The sequence below is a fragment of the Heteronotia binoei genome, chromosome 1 (assembly GCF_032191835.1).
Source record: "Heteronotia binoei isolate CCM8104 ecotype False Entrance Well chromosome 1, APGP_CSIRO_Hbin_v1, whole genome shotgun sequence".
Taxonomy (NCBI): Eukaryota; Metazoa; Chordata; class Lepidosauria; order Squamata; family Gekkonidae; genus Heteronotia; species Heteronotia binoei.
In genome coordinates, this window is record NC_083223.1 from 179143243 (window position 1) to 179164775 (window position 21533).

General features: G+C 42.2%; 1 protein-coding gene across 4 annotated transcripts in view; it reads right to left on the reverse strand.

The window, feature by feature from the left end:
- Positions 1-1859: 1859 nt before the first annotated feature.
- The window catches only part of MDGA1 (MAM domain containing glycosylphosphatidylinositol anchor 1), a 456809-nt gene continuing 437135 nt past the window's right edge, over positions 1860-21533 (reverse strand). Inside the window, exons 15-17 of one of the 4 annotated variants that reach the window (XM_060244899.1) lie at positions 11320-11444; positions 3838-3946; positions 1860-2393 (exon numbers count right to left, since the gene is read on the reverse strand). In XM_060244899.1, the coding sequence (XP_060100882.1) occupies positions 2302-2393; positions 3838-3946; positions 11320-11444 (326 nt within the window). In that variant the 3' untranslated portion in view covers positions 1860-2301. The remainder of the gene's footprint in view (positions 2394-3837; positions 3947-11319; positions 11445-21533) is intronic. The other 3 variants (XM_060244890.1, XR_009555734.1, XM_060244909.1) reach the window with 3 other exon arrangements.

Below are 21533 nucleotides of genomic sequence, written 5' to 3' on the forward strand. Positions count from 1 at the left end.
GGATATATATATGGATCATAATTAAATGATATGTGGACCCTATGCTGATCCATGATCTGGGCTTCCAAAAACTATTCATTCTCCTCTGCCAGAAGTCAGCTATACATGGACACCCACACAATATCACCTTATTCCCTCATATATCTTCTGTTATGCCCGTATATCCAGTATGTACTTTTCAAATGTTCTACAACAGCACATTTCCTTCTGTCCAGGTAAATCTTCCCTTTATATGGGGGCTCTTTGAACAGTCATGTTTTTAGTTGCAAGGAGCCCACTGAACCAGCATATGAGCCATGATGAGGATCATCAAAAGAATCAGGTTACAACCACTACAATTGCCTCCTTACAAACTGATGAATACAGATGCTAGTCTAACAGTTTATCACACATTTTCATCTTTCAGTAACTAGGGAGTCAAGTCACTTAGCATATCATAGATTTTTTTAACCTTCTCCCAATTGTATGCATCATTGGCATATTTTTGAGAAAGATCAATATATTTTTAAGAAGGCAGAGAGGACATATGCTGGGGTTTCTATACCTAAAATAACACTATGTTGCTCCTGAAATACACAAGTTAAAAGTAACAGATGCACTGGGATAATGCACACGCTTGTGCTGAAATGCATTGCTTCACACATTTAGGGGGGGGGGGGGAGCAAGATATATGCACGGAAGTGTATTATCTAAAGTTCTACCTTGTTGTTACCTGCTAGAACAATAGAGGACATTATCCCACCTAATGTACAGGTAAACGTAGTGCTCCAAGCTCAGTAATGCCCAGATCAAGATGAGAACAAAAAGTTAACTTTCCTGAGACCTCTATTATTCTCTCACAGTGGTGGTATGATCTTATCAGCACTTCTTTTCCCTGTGAACTTATTCCTTTTTGACATCATGAAGTCTGTTTTCCCCAATCTTTGCTGGAAGGTTCCCTGTTTCTCCTACCTAATGTACAACTGACATACAGTTGTCTCATCCTTCAGTACTAAATCAAACGCCATGTCATCCACACCAGATTATTAAGTATGTGCCAAGGTAAATGCCACAATTAGCAAGCAACGATTTCAGTTTCAGATGCCATGAGGGATGAGCTGGGCAAGGCATAGAAGGAGATAAAAGGTAGTACACAAGTCCTTATCTGTTTTCTTTTTTTTAAAAAAACTCATCCTGCCCAACTGGGTAGAGTTATAGAAAGGGAGTGAAAACAAAACTAACACTAAGAGAAGATCTTTCCCCCAAGGTTTTGGTAGCTCATGCTTTGGCAATAACTGACTTGATGTCAACACTCATCCTGCCTTAGTCCCCAAACCAAAGGCATTTTTTTCAGACCCTGTGCTGGCTTGCCTCCATGATGGTGAAAAGAACTAAGAGCAAAGGGAGAAAGCTAAGTGCAGCTTGAGGAAGCAAAAACCACCCAACAAAAATACTGGGGGGATGTCAACAGCTGATCCAGCAGCGAATATCTGCCCCAGATTTTTCCATTCATCTCCGCAACATGTCTGTTCCTCTGCTTTGTTCCTTGAGCTGAAGTTGGTAGCAAAAAGGTGTAATAGATGGGCCAAAGCAAATTGCACATGAACTAGTAAATATGTGATAATCTTGGAAATGCGTATGGATACTCTGAAGCACATGCAATGGTGTGGGCAAGGTTCTGTGGTCACCAGCACATGGGGAAGGGGTGGCCCCCAATGGGGACGAGTGGGATGCCATTTTGGAAGGGTGAGGTGGTGCTGCAGCAGAAAGGTTGTAGCCAGAGACAGCCAGGGAAAGTAATAGCACAGACATCCAGAAGGGAGGCTCTGTGCTAGAAGGTCTCCTAAACTGTGGCTCCGCAGTAAAGAAGGTAAGAGTTCTGGTAGAAATTTGTGCTTTAATATATTGTTTTTGTTTAAAACAAAGTTCCCACTTCCCTGAGGAAGTCCCATCCACTGTTCCCAAAGAAACGTGACTTTTTTCATTTCATTCATCTTTTAAATATCTTTTTCCATTTTCATCTTTGTCTTTTAATCCAGCATTTGTATCTCTTCTTTCCATTGTTTCCTCCCACTTTCTCTGTTTCTTGTACTTTTTTGTTTTTATTCTTTTTTGTTTGTTTATTCTCACACTTCATGACTTCCTCCAGGAATCCTTCAGGCTCTGAGCTGGATCCCTTTTGCGTGGTCATGCTTGTTAGTCTTTGGTAACTTATGGACACTTTGGTGTGCCAATGAAGAGGGAGAGGAAGAGGAGCAGAGGTGACCAAATAGGAAAGGAGGAGGAATGTCTTGGCTAGAAGACAGGAGCCATTGCTTGATATCATCTGAGCAGCACATAAAGGAAGGAAGGTAGCAGCCCGTAGAGGGAAGATTTGTGTAGGATGAGGGCACTGTTCCCTGGAAGGGCAACCGCTGTAGGGCAAAGGAAGAGAGAAGGATTAGACATGGAAAACTTGTATATTTTGCAACCCAAGTCATCACAAAATGAAGGGATAATCTAAAGAATAGGACAAATCATGGCAAAACTACACACTCAAAAATGAAAGAATGGAGTACAAATATATTGTAAGACTTCCCAATTCTTTCAATGACACTTTAGCAGACATCCAAGGGACTTCCTTCTATCATGGCCGTGCCCTTATTTCTCTTGAAAGAAGTCTCATGGGCATATCATCTCAAAAAATACCTAGGAACTGGCTATGGTTGATGCATAAATCATACAATGGACCCTGCTAGTGTTAATGCATTGGGTATTTTTATGTGTAAATAATTTAAAACTGTTCTCTAATTGTAATGTTTAAATTGCAAATTATTAGGCACAGAGCTGGCCCTAGACTGTCTGGCACCCTAGGCAAGGTTAACTTCTGGCACCCTCGCTACACTGATAATGTCACCAAGTCACATGGGGGGCACCCAATTTGGTACCCCCAGGAGGCTGGGACTCTAGGCAGTCTCCTAGTTTGCCTAGTGGCAGAGCTGGCCCTGATTAGGCACATTGGGATGCCAAATATATACCCTAAAGTCAAAGGGCAGCATTTAAGAATACATAAATTGACACATAAATATAAAGCAGTGATCGATATCTGTTGCATTCTATATCTCAATAAAATATTAATACAAAAATAGCTTTCTTTCTGGTATGGGCAGTTTTGTGATTTTTCACATAGGACTGATTTCAGGTATGTATTATAAATGTACACAAATAAGGGGAAAGATTTCTCCACAATTTTAGAAGAGGCCTCCTGACCTCTTTCTGTATATTAAACTACTTAATAAAGGTTTGTAATAATGAAATAAATGTTCTGTGTTGTTTTGTCCTGTAACTACTGCTATAATTATTATCTTCCTGCCTCACAGCGGATGAAGATTCTAAAGAAAAACTACTTCAGTTAATTAATATGGCAAAAGTTTAGAGCAACTGCTACATCTGGTGTAGTGGTTATAGCCTGGGGATTGCATGACCCCCTCCCCCAGCTCTTGCTCTGCCATCATCCACACAAACTACTGTAATCTAAAATATGCCTTAGAGGAGACAGCAGGGGATCTGTGTTTGGTTTTCTCATTTTTTAAAAAAAGGACAAAAGCACTATGATGTCGTAGTAGTGTGGATTGGGTTGAGAATGGTTCAAACACCTCCCCAAAACACACATCCCACTCTGCAACTGCTTTGAACATTAAAAAAGTGGGAGATCCAGTTACAGATCTCCTGCTATCTCATCTAGTTTGATTTTCAATCAGTAATGATCCATGCTTAGAACTCTATAAACATATACTGAGTCCTGTCAGTAGGCAGAGTTCTTTCAACTTTTCCCTCAGATTAGAGGTGATATGTGCATATAGTACACTAAGCACTCACCTTTATTTGGGATAATTGGCTTCCTTGGACAATCCCCCCTTTTAAGGGTGACATCATCAATGGCAATATCTCCCTCGAAGCCTGTGCCACATACACCCTCAAAGATGATCTGCAGGCAGAGAATATTAGAGTGGGAAAGGATCTTGAGGGCCCTGCCCCACCCCTACGCTGGCCAGGTTCCCTTAACATATAGCATTCTCTACAGATGCTCATACAGCTAAAACAAATGATAGCAGTGGAAAAACAAACAGGAAAAACAAACAAAATTGTCCCTGGTTCCATTGTGCTCAGTGGGTCACATCATGATGTCTAGTATCAACTGAGAACAAGCTCTTAGACTGATGATCCATTTGGCAGCTTCATACTGCACAGAAGGCAGATCTCCACTACAAACATATATTGGTTTTATATCACTTTAACTATTATGGCTTTCCAAAAAGAGCCCTGTCAACCATAGCCTGGTGAGATGCAGAGATTTCTGTTAGAAGTCCTTAGCCTCTTACCCTTACAGAACTATAGTTCTCAGAAAGACTCTTAAACTTATAGCCACAAACTATTTCACACACTTCATGACATATACTTTCATGTTTATATTGTATGACTTTGTTTATTACATATAAAGTATATTTTTATTCACACTTGCACCATTGATGTAAAGGCATAGCAAGGAAATGTTTTCATTTCCAAAACTAGCCCTCATCAATTTTTCTTTTTTTTTTGTTTAATTTTGCCTTATGCTCAGCATGGCCACGAAGCCCAATATTCTGGTAAAGATTCTCACACTGTAAGAAGAATGTTAGGGCAAGTGACAGGGATAAAAGAAAGCATAGCTGCGCAAAGGATGACCAGGACTTGGGGAAGACAAATGGGGGAAAGGGAATGGGAAAAGACTAAAACAAAAGATTAATGAACAAAGAGGTGATATCAGGGGAGGGGGGGGGGGGAGCAACAGACCTGTTTTCATGGACTAAATTAATGACGCAATATATGTGCTGGAAAAGCAGTCATATGAGAAGGGTATCACATTTCAACCAGCGCCCCTCCTGCTCTTACCACAAATTACTATTTCATCTTTGCTTTAGCCTGCCCACCCCATTGACACATGATGAATGAATGACACCCCCCCCTCCCTGGCTGTGGGAAAGCATCTCTTGACACATGATGCAGCATGAAGGCGCCTGAATTCAGGACTATATCTCTTCAGGCTGTTTATCTACCTGTTACATTTTTATCCTGGCCTTCCTCCAGGAAACTCTGAGTGATGCATGTGACTTTCCCCTCTTCCATTTTATCTTTATAACAATCACGCAAAGTGGGTTGAGCCAAGAGAAAAGGTGAAGTGTATATATATATTAATTAAAAAGTATGTTAGGATGAGAGAAAGGGACATGTTCAAGGTCACTCAGTGAGATTCATGCCAGAGCAAGGATTTGAACTCACATTTGCCTAGTTCAAGTCTGACATTCACCTTTATGAAACACTGGTTGTCACATTTGGGTTCATTTTTCAGTGCTCCCTCATGTAACAAGTTTTGCACATGTAGTAAACTAACACAGGAAGGAGACAGAAATACAAAACTTTTATATCTGTTCTGCTAGTGTGGGCAGTGAAATGCCCCCAATGGAGACCCCCCCCCCACAGCCTGAAGTGGTATAGTTTACAGATTTACTGTCTCAGACTTCATTCTGTAGATCAGCTTGAAATTTCTTCTCTTGGAGACTTGATCAAACTGAAGCCACAGCATTGTACCAAGACTATGCAAGAGATTCTGGGAGAAAGCATAAGCAGATCTACTCAGAAGCAAGTCCCATGTTATCCAGTGGGGCTTACTCTCATAGAAGTGCCTTAGGATTGTGACTTTTTTTGGTTAAAAGGGAACTGGCTTTCTATGTTTACACAGGGAAGCATCTATATGTGTTCATGCATTCTTGTATGTAATTGAATACAAAATTTTAATAAAGTTATTTGCCCTGTCCCTTAAGAGCCAGATTATCTACACATAGACTAAGGAAGGAGAGAGACAGGGATGCTCCAGTGCTCAGATATCTGTGTCCTACCTCTGCAGCAATGCACCACACACTGTCCTTCTGACACTGGACTCATAAGGGTTTCCTTTATCCTCAAAGCCCAACACTTACAGCTTCATTAGCCCATGCCACTCATACTGTTCCCATGGTTACAAAATTTCAGGGGCAGCTCAGGGCACAGCCTCAGTCACCTCCCATTCCCTAAGGAAAAGAGCCAACTGCTACATTCATGTCCCATTATACAAGAGAAGGTTATCAGCCAGCTACTTTCTGTCCTCACATGATATGAAGCCCTGCAGTATAAAGCCTGTGCAGTATAAAGTCTGTCCAGGCATTCACAGACAGAAGTTCAACTGTCTTGCCTCTCAAATGTTGAAATCAGAGACTATAGCTAAGAATATTTCCTAGGAGTAAGCCTGGTTAAATAAAACGGAACAGACTTAATCCTGAGAAGACCTGTTTAGGATTGCTCCTTGTAATACAGAAAAAAGATTTCTTGTTACTTGAGTCCACGTCAGCTTCCAGTCAATACCAGTTCATTTACCACTGCATGGTGCTAAGGGAAGTGTAATACTGTCATGGGGAGGGAGAATGGGAATTGTGAAAATAATATCCAGATTTTTCAAGGTGGGATGCCTTGCTATAAAATAAGGAAAAGTTTTATGGAACAAACTGTTTTCCCAGTTTACTGGATGCTCTCTGCACATCTTCCCACAAGGTAGTTTATTTGCTATGAGCCAATTCTATTGGCGGAATTTAGTATTTTGTAGGAGTACTATTGTAATCACAATAGATACTCCTGATACTGTAGGAGTATCAGGCACATACAGGATACTGTTTGTGGCATAAATCCCTCCTCTCTTGTAGTCATCATTTGGGAACCTTTAGTTCTTAAACATTCAACAAAGGGTTATCTTCTGAACAGGAATACCAAGATAAATTAAAAATGGTAATCAGTTGTGTGGTTATTTCTCTGTAGCAAGATCTCACCCCCCCCCCCTATCTACCTGTAATGTGCAAACTATGTATCATGTGTACCAAGGTCACTGAAAAGTCATGTAGGAAAGTGAAGCAGCAGCTCAAATATGTTTATGGGACTGTGATTGTATGTAAACACTCCAGGTTTATCTAGGGTTGCCAAGTCCAATTCAAGAAATATCTGGGGACTTTGGGGGTGGAGCCAGGAGACATTGGGGTGGAGCCAAGTTCAAGGCTGTGACAAGCATAATTGAACTCCAAAGGGAGTTCTGGCCATCACATTTAAAGGGACGGCACACCTTTTCAATTCCTTCCTTCCATAGGAAATAATGAAGGATAGGGGCACCTTCTTTTGGGGCTCATAGAATTGGACCCCCGGTCCAATCTTTTTGAAACTTGGGGGGTATTTTGGGGAGAGGCACTAGATGCTATACTGAAAATTTGGTGCCTCTACCCCCCAAAACAGCCCCCCTCGGAGCCCCAGATACCCGTGGATCAATTCTCCATGATTTTCTATGGAAATAAATCTCCATAGGGAATAACAGAGTTCCCAGCAGACATTTCCCTTCCCCCGCTTTCTGACAACCCTGGAGCAGGGGGAGGGCCTCCAAACCGGGGGATCCCCTGCCCCCACCTGGGGGATCCCCTGCACTTCCAAGGCTCTTTTTGGTAAGCCCTTGGAGGATTGGCTACATCAGGAGGGTGTGGTCTAATATGCAAAGGAGCTCCTGCTAGAATCCCACCCCTGGGTGTGACAAGAAGGACTGAACGCGCAAGGGAGTTCCGGCAGTCACATTTAAAGGGGCTGTGCTCCTTTTAAAAGGCAGAGTTCAGACAAAGGTTGCCAACTCTGAGCTACAAAATTCCTGGAGATTGGTGGTGGGAGGCAAAGCCTGGAAAGCCTAGGTTTATCTCCAGTTCTTGAATTGCCCACCCAGAACTATAGAAATCTCATGGTGCATCGCCAAATGGTAACATATTCCGGGAGGGGGAGGACTGACTTCATTTGCACCACTGTGTCAATTATGCTATAATCACTATCAAAGCTAAATGGTCCAGAATTCAGAAATGTTGCTGCCACAGTGAAGACTCATGTTCAGCTTGTGAGTCAAACCAATGTATGTGCTGGAGCAGGCTCATAAGCTACTGAATGATAACAAATTAGTTGCCCATCCCTGTTGTCATTAAGAGCATAGCAATAACTGAGCTACAAGCAATGAACAGCACATTCACAAGTAACTAGATTATTATTTTATGGCACCCTAAAGAATGCTATGCACTTCAGAGCTATGTAACAACAAAGCAAATGTGCACAGCCAAGCCATATGCAGACATAAGAAATCATTCACTGAACAAAGAAAATAAAATGTAGGGCATAATATTCACTATAAAATCTCTTGGAAACTGTTTTTACAATATTGGATCTTCTCATCAGAGTGTTCCTATGGAAGCACTGATACACTGAGGCACTTTGGAATTTAGCTTTCGATAAACCCTTTATTTATTGAATTTATATTTTGCTCTCCCTGCAAGCGGGCTCAGGGCGGATTACAGACAAATATTGAAGCCATTACGCCTCACAATCATACACAAATAAACAAATAGTCACAACACATTACAACACATTAAAACAAAGAAGTTTAAAAACAAACAGCACAGTTTGGCAAACCTAGGGTTACACCAACTTATCTATTATGTAGATATGCCCAGGCTTTTTTTTTTTAGCAGGAATGCACAGAAACGCCCCCCCCCTCCCGCCCAGATATGCCCATTAAATCATAAAAGCTGCTGTCACCAAATCTGTGAGATATTCAGGGCTTTTTTTGAGCAGGAAAGCACAGGAACATGGTTTCGGCTGGCCTGATGTCAGGGTGTGTGGCTTAATATGCAAATGAGTTCCTGCTGGACCTTTTCCTACAAAAAGCCCTATGTTAAATAATGGAGACATCAGGGGGTGTGGCCTAATATGCAAATAAATTCCTGCTCGGTACACAAGGTTACACAGGGTACACAAAAAGCCCTGGAGATATTTAAAAGAGAGGTTTTATATATATATATATATATATATATATATATATATATATATATATATATATATATATATATATATATATATATATATATAATATATATATATTATATATATATAATGTCCCGGCAGACCTAAGGTTATAACAGTTTAGTCTATTATGTAGATGTGCTCATTGAATCATAAAAGCTGCCATTGCCTAATCTGTAAGGTATTTAAAAGTATGCTTTCAGTATTCTAGGTTGTAAATTTGATGTGGGGTTCTGACACATGACAGCTACTACTCGATAGGAAGATGGTGGCAGCAGACAGCTGTTGAGTGTTCACTTGCAGCTCCTCCTCCAGATACTCTTTTGTTATTTCTTCTGGGTATATCCTGCTGATGCGGGGGGGGCAACAGCAGGAGGACTTCTAGTGTCCTGGCCCCAGTGGTGGATCTCCTGATGGCACCTGGTTTTTTTGGCCACTGTGTGACAGAGTTTTGGACTGGATGGACCATTGGCGTGATCCACCGTGGCTTCTCTTATGTTCTTAAAGTTGCAACTTCAGCCAGGTCCTGAGCACAAAACCACATCCTTTTATCAAATTATCCCAAGAAGTTATTATTAGAAATAACTGCTTTACCCAAATACCCTGTCTATAGTTGTGGCAGTCTGGGAGGGTGTGTGTGTGTGTGCCCAATATTCTATGAGTGTCCTAGCCCTAATCTTAAAAGACCACATCTGATGCATCAAAATCACAAGTGATAAATTTATCCAACTCCATTCTGAGTCCAATTTGCCATGATTTTAAAACAAAAACAAACTTTATACAAGCTTGCTTATTATATAGTGTATCTCCACAAATAAAGCAGATATTAAAAACCTAGCCTAGATAGGCTATAGTGTTCATACAGAGACCTGCTACAGACACAAACTGGCAGCCTCCTTAGTTGCATTCTAGCATATGGCAAGAAGAGCACAGCTGCAGAGCAGCATATGGCTGCTAAAATCTGAGCTGCTGCAGCACACATTTAACAATGTGGGGTTGCCATCTTTTTCCCCTAGTCCTGCTCCATTGCCTTTTAGCAGGGCAATGAAGGATAGAAGGATATAGAATTTTTCCTTCCTTTTAATCAACACTCTGAAAACCTTGTCCTGCTGAGTTTCTGGGTTTTACAGGCACAAGAGCAAGGCCACCTTAACAAAAAAGAAAAAAAGAAAAAAGCCAGCTCTCTGAGACACAAAATATAGTATCTGCAATCTGCTTTACAGCAAATCAGCATCTAAATTAATTCTTTGACTAACATGCAACCATTAAAAATAAGAACAAATGTCATGCAGGACCATTTGCTAACACAGCTACAGGGTGACCCCAATGTTGGAACCAGCTATTATAGGAGACACACAGCTGCTACTAAAACTGTAGACTGGTGTCTGTTCTGATATCGTCCAGTTATAAATGCATGATGCAGGATCATCATGCTATGAATTTCCCTCCTCCACTTGGTGTCTGCATGTGGGAGAAACTTGCAGTGCAGTCATGGAATGTACTACTAGAGGAAAAAGAGGCAGAAGGCTGCTGCTTTTGGTAGCAGCTATGTGTCTCCTTTAATATCCAGTTCCAGTCTGAATCACACATGTAGATATATCCAGGGCTTTTTTTTAAATAGCAGGAACGCAGTTCTGGCTGGCTTGGTGCCAGGGGGTGTGGCCTAATATGTAAATGGATTCCTTTTGGGCTTTTTCTACAAAAAGCCCTATATGAAACAATGGTGACATCAGGGTGTGTGGCCTGATATGCAAATGAGTTTCTGCTGGGCTTTTTCTACCAAAAAAGCCCTGGATATATCTATTCCTTGCCGACAAGGCATATCTGTCTCCCTGCCTGCCTGCCTAAACAACTCTTTAACTCAAATATTTAATGTAGATATTTACTTATTTTATTTAATTGATTTATAGTACACTTTTCTTTGCATTGGGGACCCAAGTGACTTACATCATTATCCTCTCCTCCATTTTCTCCTCACAACAACTCTGTGAGGTAGATTAGCTTGAGAGAATGTGATTGGTCACCCAGCAAGTTTCCATGATATGAGTGGGGATTCAAACCTGAATCTTCCAGAGACTAGTTCTACACTATTAACCACTATGGTTTTCATATTAAGCTTAAGCACCAATATGAAGTACTAGTAGCGGGGGATAAAGATTTCTTTAGGACTTACAAACTAGCATATAAGAGAAGAACCATTACAGAACTGCTGTTACCCAATAAGAACCTTACACTCAAGCAATAATTCAGGAGGGAAACAGCCCTCATGTTAATAAGGTGGTACACACTCTGGTCTCTTTACTCCCCTTTACATGGAATAAAGAAGCCTTGGGGCTATTTTTCCATGGGCTTTGCTAGCACATGCCAGACATCTACATGAGGTGGCATGTGTCCTCTAGGCCCCCAGTGTCTGCTTACCTGGAAAGGTCCTGCAGGGTTGATAGGTACATGTGCTTGTTGCCAGGTATTTCCTCTGTTCCCATTGAGTGACAAGGCTAGAGTGGGCTGCTTATTCTTCACGTGAACCCAGAGATTTAAGAAGCCTGTAAGAAAGCAGCACCAGACATGGGAGTCACACTGCTTCTCCATTGTAATCTCCTCCTTCCTCTTAGGAGTCAATGTATATCTTCAACTAAGCCTAAGCCTTGCTCCTACATACTGGTCCTTCCAAACAAGCTTGGGCAATTGTCTGAGAACACCAAATATTTCAAAATTGATACAGCTTTCACTAACATAAGTTGGAAGGATAAACATAATTTTAAAAGAAGGTTTCTCACACTGCAGAGAGCTTCCCCTCAGAATATCACTTTGAATTTAATTAATTGCCTTTCTCTCTGGTTCTGCTACAGTGCCAACAAGATGCAGCATAGATTTAGGAATGATGCTATATTAGATAATCATTCTATATGATACGGAATTGCCGTCAAACCAAGCTGAAAGCCTCTAGAAAGGGAGGGCTGCTGCATCCCATTTTTTACATATTGGACAGAGTCAAAAGAAATATGAATTCAAGCTCAGTCACCTTCTTTGTACAAGCCCTTCCCTTCATTCAGCTATAGTTATTATTGCCTTGCCCAGGGCAATTAATGAGCCAATCAAAGGCCTCTATGGCAGAATCCTTTTCCGGTAGGGTTGCCAAGTCCAATTCAAGAAATATCTGGAGACTTTGGGGGCAGAGCCTGGAGAACTTTATTTGATCTGAAAACGAAAGCAAAAGAAAGGGAGGGGCCGTTCTCCGAAGCCCTTCCTGTTTCCTGCTTCCTGCTCAGCCTTAAAGGCACATATTTTAAAAATGGATCTGCAGGAGCTCTAAAACTACATGGTGACTGTGGGGGGCGGGGCTTCCCCTGCTGGCCAGCTGGTTGGGGGCGGGGGGAAGCTTGTAAAAACTGGGGATCCCCCGCTGGGACCTGGGTTTGGGAATCCTATTTTCCGGACAACCCTCCCACAAGCAGAAAAATGGCTTGCTTCCATCCACTGTTCTCCTGATATAAATGGGTCACAAAGTGTTTCTCTGTATGGTCACCATGGGAAATGTACAAAGACTGGTCCAAGATAAAATATAAATAAATAAATAATTTTTTTTTATTTATACCCCGCCCTCCCCGCCGAGATCACATGAGCTGGATGAAGTCAATATTCTTAAATTGCCAGCAAGACTATCCGTGTTGCAAGCCTGACTGTTGTCACCAGCAGATCCTGCTTAGGAATGAAGTAAGCCTGAATGAAAAGGGAGGGGGCTTTGGAGCCTAGAGTTGCCAGTCTCTAGGTGGGGTCCAGAGCTCTCCCAGAATTACTGATCTTCAGACAAAAGCAATTAGTTCCCATGCAGAAAATGGCTGCTTTGGAGGGTAGACTACATAGTATTATACGCTGCTCAGGTCTCTCCCCTCCCCAAATCCTGCCTTCCTTAGGCTGCACCTCCAAATCTCCAGGAAGTTCCAAAACTGGAATTGGCAACTGTCGGGACATCTGTTTGGTAAATGAAGTCTTATAGCCTGCTCGTAAGTAGTATTCAAGACAGGGCAGTGTTTTAAGACAGGAATGTACTTTTTCATATTTTTATTTCTAAATGCTTGAGTTGTGCATTTTCTCTGACTAACTTTTTAATCATTGTCTCATTGGAACATAAATTCTAAATGGTCCTGGAGTAGGATGTTTCAAAGCTTTGGTCAAGAAATGCTCTGATTTACCTGGGAAAAAAACCCTTGAGAACTGACTAAAGAAGTGTGGATGCTGTGTCTGGATGCTGTGGATGCTGTGTCTGGAAGTGTGGATGCTGTGTTGTTATTAATGTAATACATTCCATCATTCAAAGTACTTCATGTATACTATTTTGTTTGAATCCATTCTCTGAACCCAGTATTATTACCATACCCACTTTACAGAATCAGGACTGAGAGAGGGAGAGAAAGAAAGTGACTTTTTAAAGATAACTTTGAGTTTAGGGCATAGTGTGATGTGAACTATAGATTCCCTGACTTGGAGCTCAGGCACTATGCCAACGGTGGAACAATTTATTTATTTACATTAGACTTTTATCCCACCCCCTCTGCAAGCAGACTCAAGGCAGCTTACAACAGTCGTTTACATGATTTAAAACAATAAGTCAATAAAATCTATAAAACATTAATACAATTAAAATTTAAAAACTATTCCACGGTGCTGTACCAATACTATGTTGGCGGTTCTGTTTTTGAGATGGTTGGTCACCGGGAACTCTAGCTGATGTCAGGTGGCAGCTCTCTCTCAGTTTAAGCATCGAAGGCCTGTTGAAACAATTTGGTCTTATAGGCCCTGCGGAATGTAGGAAGGTCTCACAGGGCCCTTATGGCCTCCGGGAGAGCATTCCATAACTCTGGTGCTGCCACCGAGAAGGCCCTGGCTCGTGTCAAACGCAACCTGGCCTCCTTTGTTCCAGGGGTGGACAGCAGATTTTTTGTCCCTGAATGCAGTGCTCTCTGGGGGATATATGGGGAAAGGCAGGCCTGCAGATAAACAGGTCCCTGACCATAAAGGGCTTTAAAGGTCAATACCAACACCTTGAAATGGATTCGGAACACAATAGGTAGCCAGCGTAGCTCTTTCAGCACTGGCTGAATGTTCTCCCATCGAGGAGCCTCATTAACAGCCGTGCCGCAGCGTTCTGTACTAACTATAGTTTGCGAGTCAGTGTCAAGGGTAGCCCCATGTAGAGAGCATTACAGTGATCTATTCTTGAGGTGACCATAGCATGGATCACCATTGCTAAGTCATTGTGCTCCAGAAAAGGAGCCAGCTGCCGCACCCGCTGAAGATGAAAAAAGGCTGATCTAATAGTGGCTGCTACCTGGGCCTCCATTGTAAGGGAGGGCTCAAGGAGCACGCCCAAGCTCTTGACCTTCGGGGTCGGTATCAATGGCACCCTGTCTAGAGCAGGCAGCTGGACCCCTCCCCTTGGACCACCCCGGCTTAGATAAAGAACCTCCGTCTTTGTTGGATTCAATTTCAGCTGACTCAGCCTGAGCCAGGATGTTACACACTGTTCTGCAATTACTTCCCCCAAGTTTTAAAAAATAAAAATGTAAACTGCAGACAAAGGGGCTGCAATTTAAAGAGGCAGACAAATGTGTGGGAGACAGGTGCTATTCAGCACTTTCTCCTTGAACCCTTTTCCTGTTGCAAATAACCACTGCAAGTCTTTTCAATGGGAAAAAGAGTTCAATCCTCTCCTCACACATCAGTTGTAAATCACTGTCCTTGTGGCTTCGATCTGCTTCAAAAACAACCCATTTGAGGAAAATAAATTGCCCTAAACTACCCCCTTGGAGTCAAAATGTGTTATGATGGTAGGGTTCCCAAGTCCAATTCAAGAAATATCTGGGGACTTTGGGGGTGGAGCCAGGTGCAAGGTTGTGACTAGCATAATTGAACTCCAAAGGAAGCCCCTGGTCCAATCTTTTGGAAACTTGGAGGGTGTTTTGAAGAGAGGCGCCAGATGCTGTGCTGAAAATCTGGTGCCTCTGCCTCAAAAAGCAGCCTCCTCCCTGAGACCCACAAAAGAATTCTTCATTATACCTTATGGGAATTGGTCTCCATAGGGAATAATAGAGTGCCCAGCTGACATCCCCCCCCCACCGCTTTCTGATGACCCTGAAGTGAGGGGAGGGCCTCCAAACCACAAGATCCCTTGCTCCCATCTGGGGATTGGCAACCCTATATGATGCAGGCAGTATTTATTTGCAGATTGCAGTGTAAATGGTAAAGCAGGCAAATATGTTCTGGTCACTTATGGCTATGACAGAGTGAGGGGCTATAGATACCATACCATAACAGGAGAGCCCCTGGTTCTGTGATATTGGTTTGTGGGGAGAGTCTAAGAAAGGCCATCAGGCTAATTCTGTCCCTCTGTATTATGGATAGCCTCAGCTGTCTTTTCCTTAAATGGAAAACTTGATTAAAATTGATGCACTTAACCAGGACTTCTGCTTGGTGACTTAAATCACTGATTTAAATCAATCCATATCAGCTCAGGAAGTAAAATATTTCCTTTACTAGGAATTACCCATAGTGCCTTTGCTTTGAACTCAAAGAGCCTAGCAAGCAGATTCCTAATAATAATAGTGATAATGCTGATGATTTACTTTGGCTGAGCATTGTCTTTTCTTGTCTCCTAGCTGTATAGACTCCATGCCTCAGTACTGTATCATTTCATTGTACCAACCAAGATACTAGTCTACCAAAAGAGGGTGTTATGGAAGGAGGTCGGCCTAGACACTGAAAGGGAAGTTCAACATCCTGGTTTCTACTGGGTTCTGATGGTTTCTGCAACTGTTGTCTACCTTTATGTTTAACCTTTTTTTCATTGGGGTGATTGATAAAAATAACTTTGTGATAATAAGGCTCTGCTACATCTGATTGCTGTAAGTAACACTGCCCTTGGGTGCACAAGGCCTTGATCTGATGTAGAGATTACTAGAAGAATGACAGGTAGGAGTAGGCCTCTGTGTAACTGCACAATTCAAATAGTCCATGAGTGTAGTACTCTCCACTGCAAGCACAGAACAACAGCTTCCAGGAAAGAGTATACTGAGGATGGAGAAAACCTGGAAAGAGAACAATTAAGAAGAAAAAGATATTGGATTTATACCCTACCCTTCACTACCCAAACTAGTCTCACAGTAGGGTTGCCAAGTCCAATTCAAGGAATAACTGGGGACTTTGGGGGTGGAGCCAGGAGACATTGAGGCGGAGCCAGGAACAAGGGTGTGACAAGCATAACTGATCTCCAAGGGAGTTCTGGTCATCACATTTAAAGGGACAGCACACCTTTTTAAATGTCTTTCTTCCATAGGAAATAATGAAGGATAGGGGCACCTTCTTTTGGGGCTCATAGAACTGGACCCCCTGGTCCAATCATTTTGAAACTTGGGGGGTATTTTGGGGAGAGGCACTAGATACTATACGGAAAATTTGGTGCCTCTACCTCAAAAAATAGCTCCCCCACAGCCCCTGAAACCTCCAGATCAATTCCCCATTATACCCTATGAGAAATATTCCACATAGGGAATAATGAAGATGTTTCCCTCTCCTCCACACACACACACACACCCTTCTTGCAAATCTGATGTAGGGGATTGGCCTCTCTACTCACCAGCCAGCTTCTTTACAGCAACACAGACACAGAAAGTTGAAGCCTTTCACCACCTCCGGAGGTGCAAAGGCACATGGTCCTTTGGGGCGGGGCAGGAAGCAGCCTGGGAAAGCTCCAGCTGCTGCAATGGAGCTGGGTGGGAAGGGGAGGGGCAAGGAGAAGCTGCTGCGATCCGAGGTGAGAAGGGAAGGGAAGGGAGGAGGAGAAGCATCAGGGATCGGTGGGAAGGGGAGAGGAGAAGCTGCTGGGATCTAGGCTGCGTGGGAAGGGCCGCCATTCCCCCCGTTTTCTGGATTTTTGCCGAGCGGGAGGAGGAGGCTCCAAATCAGGGTCCCCTGCCCAGGCAGAGGATTTGGGAAGCCGATCTCACAGTGACTTACAATCTCCTTTTTCCTTCCCACAACAAGACACCCTGTGAAGTAGGTGGGGATGAGAGCTCTGACAGAAACAGCTCTTTCCAGAACAGCTTCTGACTGAGTTATGACTTACCCAAGGTCATTCCAACAAGTGCATGTGGAGGAATTGGGAAACAAACCTGGTTCTGCCAGGTAAAAGTCTGTGCACTTAACTACTACATCTCTACAAACTGACAGCATGATGTCATGTGGAAGTTTTTTAAAAGCACTCTATTTTGGAGGCCAAAGAAGAAAAAAACTCAATGTGGAAGCAGTCAGGGTTTATTTGATGGTATTAGTCACATGAAATACCAGATAACATATTCTGCAATAAATAAGCAGCAAAAACCAGAAAAGATCAAAAATATAAAACCTGCATAGCTGAGCCAATAATCACATGGAAAACATTATGTATGAAATGGATCCTATTTTTAAACTGTGTAACATTAAGGAGAGGGGGAATGTTTCTCTATATAACAGCAGCCTTAACACCTTACTAGGGCAACAGTGTCACCTAGAGCAGTGGTGTCACACTCATTTGTTATGAGGGCCGGATCTGACATAAACGAGACCTTGTCAGGCTGGGCCATGTGTGTCATAAAATGTAATGCCAGATAGCAGAGATATAAACTTTATAAAGAACACAAACACAATTAAATATTTTTAAAAACTTTAAATAAAACATGCTTAAAACATTAGCATTCTTGCAATATTTTGTTTATTTAACAGTCTCTGATAACTGACACCTCTTGCTCTGAATTACTGCATCAAAATCTGGAGACAATGTCTGCGCCCTAGCAATCTTGAGTATGCTGTTCAGGTGTTGTTCAGGTATGTATCTATAAGTTGCAAACCTACTTTTGATTTATTGACATCTATTACAGAAATCTCATGGTTAATGCTTTGAGCCTAAGACTCAAAGGCAAACATGAAATGGCTGGGCATTGCAAATTTTTGTACATAAGTTGCTTCATGTGCTGGTCAGCCAATGGAGAAAATAGAGGGTTTACTCTGTAGCTCCTGTGTGATTGAGCAAACATATCAAAGTAATCTGTGATGCAGACAGAAACAAGAGAGGGAGAAGGAAGCAGTGAGTTGTACAAGGGCCTGAAAGTTGCCTTCTGGGGGCCTGATCCGGTCCTCGGGCTGCATGTTTGACATCCCTTACCTAGAGTGTCTGGGATCTTGGACCCTTCATGGTTTACATTAGAATGACCCATTCACCTCCAGTCCACATTGGACCATACTGGCAGACTTAATCCCTTTTGAACAATGCACCATCCAGTTTGGGCCAAACCACTTATTTTTCATGGAAGTTTAGAATCATTACCAGATGCTTGATGGACATGGGACTATATTTTATGTGGCCCTGACTGGTAATAATAACCTTTAAACTTCACTTATTTCAATTTATTTTTCTGGGATATTTCTCTTAATCTTCTCCCCACATGCTAGATGGCCTAGTTGATTATAAGGTATTTTCTAGGGGGTTTGCCCTGTCACTTTGTTATTGCTGTAGTACTATGCTGGAAGAATACCTTCTCAGTGCGTCAGTCTAGATATTCTCAAGATGTATAGATGTTCTCAAGTATTATCAGGGTGCTTTTCATGGAATCCTTGGGGGTTTCCCAGCAAGGAAATACACTATTTTCCCCTTCCTACTGTAGCATCCTCTCTCTATAGTTCTGGAAGTGGTCCATCTGGGACATGGCATGTAGCTCTGGTATGCTGTCAGAAAGCCATAGATAAATTGGAAGGAGTTCAGAGATGTATAATAAAGACGATGAATGTCTAGGCTTCAGGTGACTAAGTTACAAAGAGTGCTGTAAAACAGAGTGAAATCTATATAACTTGGCAAACAAATGACAATGGTTATTGTCTAGACAAATTCATAGTGTTATGGCATTAATGAGGCACAGTGAAACAGAGTGTGAGAGCCTAGTTGTGCCTGTGAGAAGTGCAAAGCCACAGTTCTGAAGTGTATACGATGCACTCATGATTTGCTTACTCTCCACCATACCCTGCCCTCTTCTATACTGCTTACAATTCTACGTGTGGTGCTCCTGTAGGTTCTGTTTCTGTTGTCAGATCAATAACGTTAGTGTGGGACTGTTCCATGTAACACTTTTCCTCTTTAAATATTTGAATGATTTATTATATCCTGCTTTGTCCAAAGAGAAAGCATAGGCTTCCAACACTGAAAATACAGAGATACAGACTTGCTGCTCAGATTTGGAAAGTGCTTGTTTTATAGGAATAGCAGCAACTTTCTAAATGCCATCAGTGAGCCCCATATTTAAATGGGCATAAGCTATGTCATGCCTAAAACATGATTGCCTGCATCAAAGTTGATAATACATAGATTACTTACCTGCCACTCTCATAAATGGTCCCTTGAAAATATTTTTTCAATACAGAAAAAATGTACACCTGGGCATTTATACCATATTGAAACAGTATAATAGCACAAACTCACATCTGTACATAGGCACAATTATAGTAGACAGAAAGCTAAGGACATATCATCCAATAAGAACATGGCTACCATAGTAGCTGAATGCAAGGCTAACTTCAGCAGGAAGGTTTGCCTCTCCTGCAATCTGTGTGATATGACCTGCGCAAATACAACTAACAGTGCCTATACTGATGCACAAATATTTATTTATTTAGGGAATTAGACACCCAAAGTCAGCTCCTTGTTAAATCAACCAGTATGTTGCACCATGCAGGTCCTGAATAAATGCAAGTACAGACTAGCCCAGAAGTTTAGAGGAAATTATGATACAGTGTGAAATCTAAGGCCTCTGAATAATCTCTGATGAGAGGAGGGGAAGCTCCAGACTTAGTTACTCTGCTGATACTCTGACATTAAGCCATAGCAGAGGAAGAAAGAAGCAAAAGAGCTAGCTTTTCCTTGGGCAATTTGTATTTAAGGAATTCAAAAAGGACTGAAAAGAAATCCTTCTGAAATGCAAGAAAGTACAGCTGAGCCTTCCTTTAAAGAACCCATTTTATCAAGGTGAGCAATGGAAAAAAGCATCATCTCTTGTAGAGTTGCGTCTCATTAGATGTGATAGAGATCACAGAGCTCTAGCAGTATCTGAAGGTATGCAACAGCTGTGTAGGAGGCCCCAATCCAAGAAAAACTGTGAAGGAGGTGGGAAGGGATTGAATCCTTTTATCCCTACATGATTTTGTTAACTGAGACTGTCCTCCAACATGGTCTTTTAGAGGAGAAAAAAAGGGGATAGATATCTTTTTTCTTTAAAAGGCTATAGCTGCAAGTTATCCTAGTTTCAATCTGTGAAACCAAGTGAGGGTGAAAAAGTTAACCCACCCTTCTGCTTCCAGTAGCTGTAATTAAACTCAGTCCCAAATTAGATGTTACAAACTACTCCAGTTCACCACTGGGACTGCATTAGTAGGGATGAGCACCAATCAAACCATAAAGCAGGTTTGCGAACCAAGGTCTGTGATGTGTTTACCATCACAAAAATTCCATTGCACAAAAAAGCTTGAAATAGCTGTGTGGCAGGGAGCTCCCTGCTGCTCAGCTGGGTGTGTGGGGTTTTTTTTTGGGGGGGGGGGCTCTCTTGAGCAGTCTCACTGCAAATGAAAGCCCGAAATAGGGCTTTCTCCGTTATGGCCCCCACTTGGTGGAATCAGCTGCCGGAAGAGGTGAGGGCCCTGCGGGACTTGGCTCAATTCCGCAGGGCCTGTAAGACGACCCTCTTCCGGCTAGCCTACACCTAGCCGGGATGGAACCTGACGTAACTGGCCTGCCATCTGTTTATATAAAATGATATGTTATTGGTTTTAAGCTGCATTGTTTTATGAATTGAAATGTATTGGTTTTAATGTTTAAATGTGAAGTATTTAATTGTTTATATTTAAATTGTTAAATTGTTATTGTTGGAAGCCGCCCTGAGCCACTCGTGGGAAGGGCGGGATACAAATCCCGAATAAATAAAAATAAATAAAAAATCAAGCTGTCCCTGCTGTTCAGCTGTTTTGGGGCTTTCTGCAAACTCCATTTATAGGGACTATGATCCCTTTCAATGGGATTTGTGGAGCCATGAACTGACATGAACCACATTTTTTCCAGTTCATGCCTATCCCTATATATTTGACAGTTCCTGGTGGCAGTTTTTGAGTAAACCTATAGCGGGGGCCTGATTTGGATAAGTACTCTTATATTGGAGAACTTCTTCCTTCTCCCCTGTGCTGTTTTTCCAGCTGAAACAGTACAAGGGCTGTGTGTGTGTTATTTTATCTGTGGAGAGTCAGCATATGCAAGAACTCTGTGCACATGCTGGCTTCCAATGGAGCAAATATTGCTCTCCCATACACACCCTAGGGCAGCTTCAGCCATTAAAAACAGCACCAGGAGAAGGCAGGAGTGCCTCCTTCTCATGTGTAGCAGTCCATTCCAACTTGGGACTTGCTGTGGGTTACTGATGAGTTGTCACTGGGAACTAGCAGCAACAGTATAGCTGCAAGTCTCCATGGTGAATACTCTGTAACATGTAGTGTCATAGGTTGCCAGGATTCAGCAACAGCAAGGACTCCTCAGGAGAAGAAGAGCCTCAGGAAATCAGCTTTGA